We start from the raw sequence: 6,000 nt of genomic DNA on the forward strand, positions 1-6,000 counted from the left end.
ACTGCAGACTCAAGTACAAGGCTCCAGAGTGTAAGGCTTTTTATCATCGTTGGCTGACAAAGTGCAGAAAATTAAAATGGTATGGGGTTGAGATTCAGCTACTGCTTCAACTCACACACACACACACACACACACACACACACACACAATGCCAGCTCCGGGGAGCCAGACTTACCCAGAGCGGCTGGTGCAAAGAGGCTGGCGAGGAGGAGCAGGCGTGCGGTCCACATGGCACCCTCCTCTTACCGCCCACTGCCCGATCTAGTCCCAGTAGAGGGGTCCGGTCAGATGATGCTGGCGCGAGCCCCAACACAGCACCCAGGGTTCCCGGCACACCCCCCCCTCCCGTGTCCTGCTGCACTGGTTGATGACGCCGTCCAAAGCCTATCAGGGAAAAGATAAGAACATTCTTCTGTTAGTGAGGGTGGACTATTTGGAAACACAGGCTAACCCACAAAATGACTGAATAAGGTTTAGCAGTTGTGGAGCAAAATACATACAGTAGTGTTACTTTTTTCTTTTTTTCATTTACACTTTCAGAGATAAATTCATCATTAAAATCAAAATGATATAATAAATACAGGCTGTCATGTATTATTTGTGAACCGCTATGCCATAGACACCCAGGCAACCAACCACAGCCCTTTTCTGTGATCTATTTCTCTGAAGAAAGGCATGTTTTAATGCATCATTGTTTCATCATGCTCTCATTAAAGTCTTGCGTGTTTGAAGTTGTGATGAAAGTGAAGGGGGTGAGGGAGCATCCCTCCCGACGCTCTTTGAGAAGACTGACCCCTCCCACGTCCTGTACAAAGGATATGAACTGTTGCCCTCAGGTAGACACTACAGGGTTCCAATTAAATCCGGGGAAAAGATACCTGATTACGTATAAAACATTTTTCATCCCTCTATCAGTGAATCTCCTAAACTCAAGAAAACAAGAACCGTGTGAAATGAGGGGCTGTGTTGCATGTACTTGAATGCACTTATGTCTGCACTTGAGGGTTATGCACTTGGTCTGTTACTGCCCTATAATTGTATGTATTTTTTTTATGTGGCAGCCTTTATGTCCAAGGCAAATTTCCCTAGGGACAAATAAAGTCATCTTGTAATCGTGTAAATTGTCACCCCTGACAAACAACAAGTTGCTCAAGCTCCCATGTCGGCCAAACCCACAGAGGGTGTGATCAACCACACACTACGACTGCGAAACCACAGATACGCATTTATGGACGTCTGTTGTTGTTCGCCACTCGAAGTGTCACCTCTCCCACTGAGGGAGTGAATGATAAACCACATATCATTGTGGTCCCTGTGGATGACTGTGTATGAATAAGCATATGCATGTATATTTTTGTAAGAGCTGACGGTAACTGCCGTCAGAGATCCAGCAGCATGTGAATGTACTGTGAATCAGAATCCCACCGATATATCAGTTTGGACGATATTTTGGCCATATTTTTTTTTTACTTTGTTGATGAAATGCATGCATGATATGCAGTGGATGTGTCTCAATTTCATACCTTTTAAAAACGTCTCCAAAATAGCAGATCGATGCATCAATGTATAACGTTATTTATTTGAGTTCTTAAAATAGAATTCCTTTTGTGTGTGCTTTATCATTCCTTGTTTGCTTGTTCATTTGATAATTGAATAGATAAATAAGTAATATAAGGATATTCGTGTTTTTTTTTATTTGTTTGATTATAAAATGTTAAATGTTGTCAAACAGAAACTTTAATCAAATAAATATAGATTTTTCTAATTGATCGTAATCAGTGTTTGGGATCGGATCCAAAAATCTGGCATCAGTCGGGCTCTACCGTGAATGTAAATAAATGTGAAAATGCGGGAAAACAGTCCAGACAACAAAATGGTTCCCATGGATACTCCCTCGGCTGCATGAGTCAAACATGTCTCTTTGACCTTGGCTATAAGCTCATGAGAGCGTACTCTGGTGCACACCCAGACACCAGCGAATGACATCATCGACAAGCTAGTTAACATAAAATGTGGCTCGCGCATGCTACGAGCCCGTGGCTGTTGTGAAAGATTAACGCTTGTGATGTGTTGATTGGTGCATTGTTCAAACTAAATACTACATGGAAGTTCACATCTCCACAAGCCATTATGTAAAAGTATGAGAGAATACTGGATGAGCGATCAACAGTCCTGTAGACAGATGCGATTCCGACGATTATCCCATATCAGAGCCATCTCATCATATTATGGTTAAGCTTTGGTGATTCAGCAATCCAAACCTTCTGTATTATCCGGTATTGACCAGTATCTGGCTGGGGGTAATATCTCTTTGCAAAATGAATGATGACATCCAAAGAGCGTGCCCAATATACCAATGTCCCCTTGAAAGGCATTACCCGTGCACATTAGGCACTCCATACCGCATTTAATACTGAAGGGAGATAACTCCATTGTAGGACGTCAGAAAATCTGGTTACCAGGGGTCAAACCGCGATCCCTGCTAAGGACAGGAGCGCCTACACAGCTGGAAAAAACGAATGGGCACCAAAACCCAAAGAAAAATCCAATGCTAAATTCTAATGACATCTCGTTGACTAAACCCCTACCCCAATCCATGTTTACCTCCCATGCGTATGCCCTCCCTAGCTTGATAATCTGCATTCTGTCAACACATGAAATGATGATATCTCATAATCTGGCTCTTAATCCTAATTCAAAAAAAGATATCCCTGATTAGAAAAATCTGATTTGGAAGGATATTCAGTACAGTATATTAAATTTGTTGGGGTTCAGAGAAAAAGAGCAAGTTGATCATGAGCGCCTTCACCACATAAACATTTGGATATTAATAACCACTTATTATTATATACCCCTTTGTTGGCCGAGGTTCCCTGGGGGTCTGTAATGGTCCCCTCATTTTTCCTCACAACATCAAATCTCTTTGTCGAAAATAGCCAATTTACACACCTATTATGACATGCCCAAAACACTGGGGTTCATGTGGTTAATCCTAATAAGAAAAAATCCCACATTTAATCCCACATCAGATTTGGAAGGGCATGTTGAATGTAGTGCATTTGTTGGGGTAGAGAGAGAAAGAAAGCAAGCTGATCACGAGCACCTTCGCCGCATAAACAGAACATTTGGAGATTATTAAGAGGTTGATGTAGTCGTCAGCAAAGACCTGGCTAGAAGCCAAGGCCCCGGTACAACAGTGCTGCAGCTTGAATATACTGGCAACGAGTACTACATTCACTCCTGTCTATAATTCTTTATATGTTTTATACCGTCACTGACGGGTGGAAACCTCATACGTCCAAAAATGTTACTTTTCAGGAAAATGGGGGAAAAAAGAGCCTGTGTTCCAATCTTGTATTTTTATTGTATTGTGTTTTTATTGTGATATGGATCTCCCTTGGGTCTGAAATAATAAAGATTGAATTGATCCAATGTAGTTATTATTCAGTCACAAGCTCTTGTTAATACTTTTCATTGGTTAAGAATTTATGAAACCGACACACTTTACCACTTTCACAAATTGTCAATAGTGAAAATAGCTGATCTACAAGCTCACAAAGCTTGTAGATCGGCTATGTTTGCGCATTACTGCTGTACAACAACGTAGGTCCAAAATGTATGGGAAAAAAAAGAAAAGGTGAAATTTGGAGATATGAGGTTTCTGCCCGACAGTGACGATATATTTATGTGGTTGCGGGGCTTTTAAGGACCAATGCATAGCAATGTGAGAGGGGTCTGTTATTATTCCATGGAGGAGATATCCTTGCAAGCGACCAGCACTTTTATTAAAACGCCCTGAAAAGCTGCGGGGGAGGGAAAGGAAATACGCCATGAAATCAGATAATTTGGACTCACTTGACAAGAAATATGTCCGAATGTTATTCCAAAAACACTTGAAAAGACACATGCGGTGGCATAATCAAATTCAAACGAGCCGTCCGGGCTCCAGACAGCCAATTGGCCCTTGCGCCTATTGTTGAGACACTTTCTAAATTGGTAACAGAGACAGACAAAATGTCGAAAGAATTCTCAGGCAACATATCAGCTTAACCCATTCAATCCGGGGAACGCATCTGTGTCATTTTAGACTTTTAGCTAGAACCATTATTCTATACTTTGGGCTATTCAAAAATAGCAGATATACAAGCTCATAGCGCGGCATTCATCCTGTGATCTGCTATTTATTTTAAAAATCGTGAGAATATTTGTGCAAATCTTTGAATAAAATATATATATATATTTTTTTTTAAGTGAACTTTTTTAAACTCAGATCTTTGCTTCTGGAGATTCTACAAATGTATTCTAAATCCTTCTAAACATTTTTTTTTTTAAACTTATATTGCTATAATATCAGTGGTTCTCAAAAATGTTCATGTCAAGGATCCCCAAAATGGCCACGTTCCCCTATCTCAAAATATTTTGTTCCAGGGACCCCCACCAGAAGCAAGGTTTTGAATAAAAAATGTATATATTCGAAGATTTGCACACATTTTCACGAAAAGAAAGAAAGGAATCTAAAATGACACAGATGCGTTCCCGGATTGACTTGGTTAAGACATCTATAACGTGGAAGGGGTGAACCTTCCAGTCCATGTACAAAAGTGCAAAGTTCAAAATACGGTTTTACATGCAGATGATCAACTATAATCCACCTTTTAGTCTTCATGAATTTTCACTTTCACTTCACCAGGTAACGTGTTCTGACGCGTTGAGAGCTTTAGATCTGCTACTTTGGCTCATCATGTAGAAAAATAATTAGTGAAAGTGCTTAAGTGTTTCTGTGTTTATAAATATTGAACCAATGAAAAGTATTAACAAGCGCTTGTGACTAAATAATAACATTGGATCCATTGGAACACAGGTTCATTTTTTCCCCCATTTCCTTCAAAAAAATCTTAATAAAAAGATTAGACCCGCACACAACTACTCACTTTGTTCAGAGTTGTTTAATAAAAGAGCAACGTTTCGGTCCCTTCGGACCTTTCTCAAGCTCCCCCATTTCCTGAAACAGTTTTGGACATACAAGGTTTCCACCTGACAGCGACATACATACATACATACATACTGTACATACAAACCCAGTTCTAGATGGCTATATATATATATATATATATCAAAGGAGGCACCATCACAGATTCACATCACATACTCACACCGGATAATCACACACTTCACAAGTGGCCTTTTTTGCAGGGCACTGAAGCCAAACGGTCACAAAAACACAGCAAACCCAGCTGCCGGAGACATGGGCTGCTCGCTTTCTATGATGGGAGACACAATGAGAATGGCAATGCCGTCCTGCTCTGCGGAACAAAAGTCCATGTTTCCACGTGTGCGCGTGGGCGTGTGTGCATCTGAGCAACAGATTGCGTCTCAGAGCTCGAGCGTCTTCTGTGCGTGCCGCGGCCGCGTATATATTTGACTCCGCCGTATCTCACAGTACGCTCGCACGACGAGTGTTGCTTAGAAATTATCACATGGCGTGGAAAAACACTTCTGTATCACAGTAGTTAATTTGCTCTTGACAAAAAAAGGAAAGAAGGGAGAAAAAAAAAAGAAAAAAGGAAAAGTGTGAGCTTAGGCACACGAACAAACCACAAGCAGCAAAAGAACACACATCATAAAATACATATTTATGAGTGGGGCTTGGACCTAGTTCAATCCGGGGAAAAAAAGTATCACAAGACGGAACTGCAGCCCACCATTGCCAACAGCTCATGTATTCCAAAAGTAAGTCTTATGATACACTATGGCACACTACTGATCTTTCAAAGGTACTCATTCAAACACAAAGAGTTTTTTTCCCCCTTCTCATCGTTGGTGTCCTTTTTTGGGGGGCGGGTGGTGGGGGGGGTATTTTAATAATAAACAGGAACAAAATAATGGTTAAACAACATTTGGGGAAGCACAAGAAATCAAGTCAACGGATCATATGCGGCTTACCAAGTATCCATTTGTTATTCAAATTATGATCTCTGCACGGTCAAGTTCTTCACCCAT

At 40.8% G+C, this 6,000-nt stretch overlaps 1 protein-coding gene across 1 annotated transcript in view; it reads right to left on the bottom strand.

The window, feature by feature from the left end:
* Positions 1-342, bottom strand: part of LOC311034620 (adhesion G protein-coupled receptor L3) — a gene marked incomplete at its 3' end in the record, with an annotated part of 245,238 nt that extends 244,896 nt beyond the window's left edge. The window contains exon 1 of the mRNA XM_084042512.1: positions 176-342. Within this exon, the coding sequence (XP_083898638.1) occupies positions 176-230 (55 nt within the window). The 5' untranslated portion in view covers positions 231-342. The remainder of the gene's footprint in view (positions 1-175) is intronic.
* Positions 343-6,000: the final 5,658 nt, after the last annotated feature.

The sequence above is a fragment of the Gymnoscopelus microlampas genome (genome assembly GCF_963454915.1).
Source record: "Gymnoscopelus microlampas genome assembly, chromosome: 19".
Taxonomy (NCBI): domain Eukaryota; kingdom Metazoa; phylum Chordata; class Actinopteri; order Myctophiformes; family Myctophidae; genus Gymnoscopelus; species Gymnoscopelus microlampas.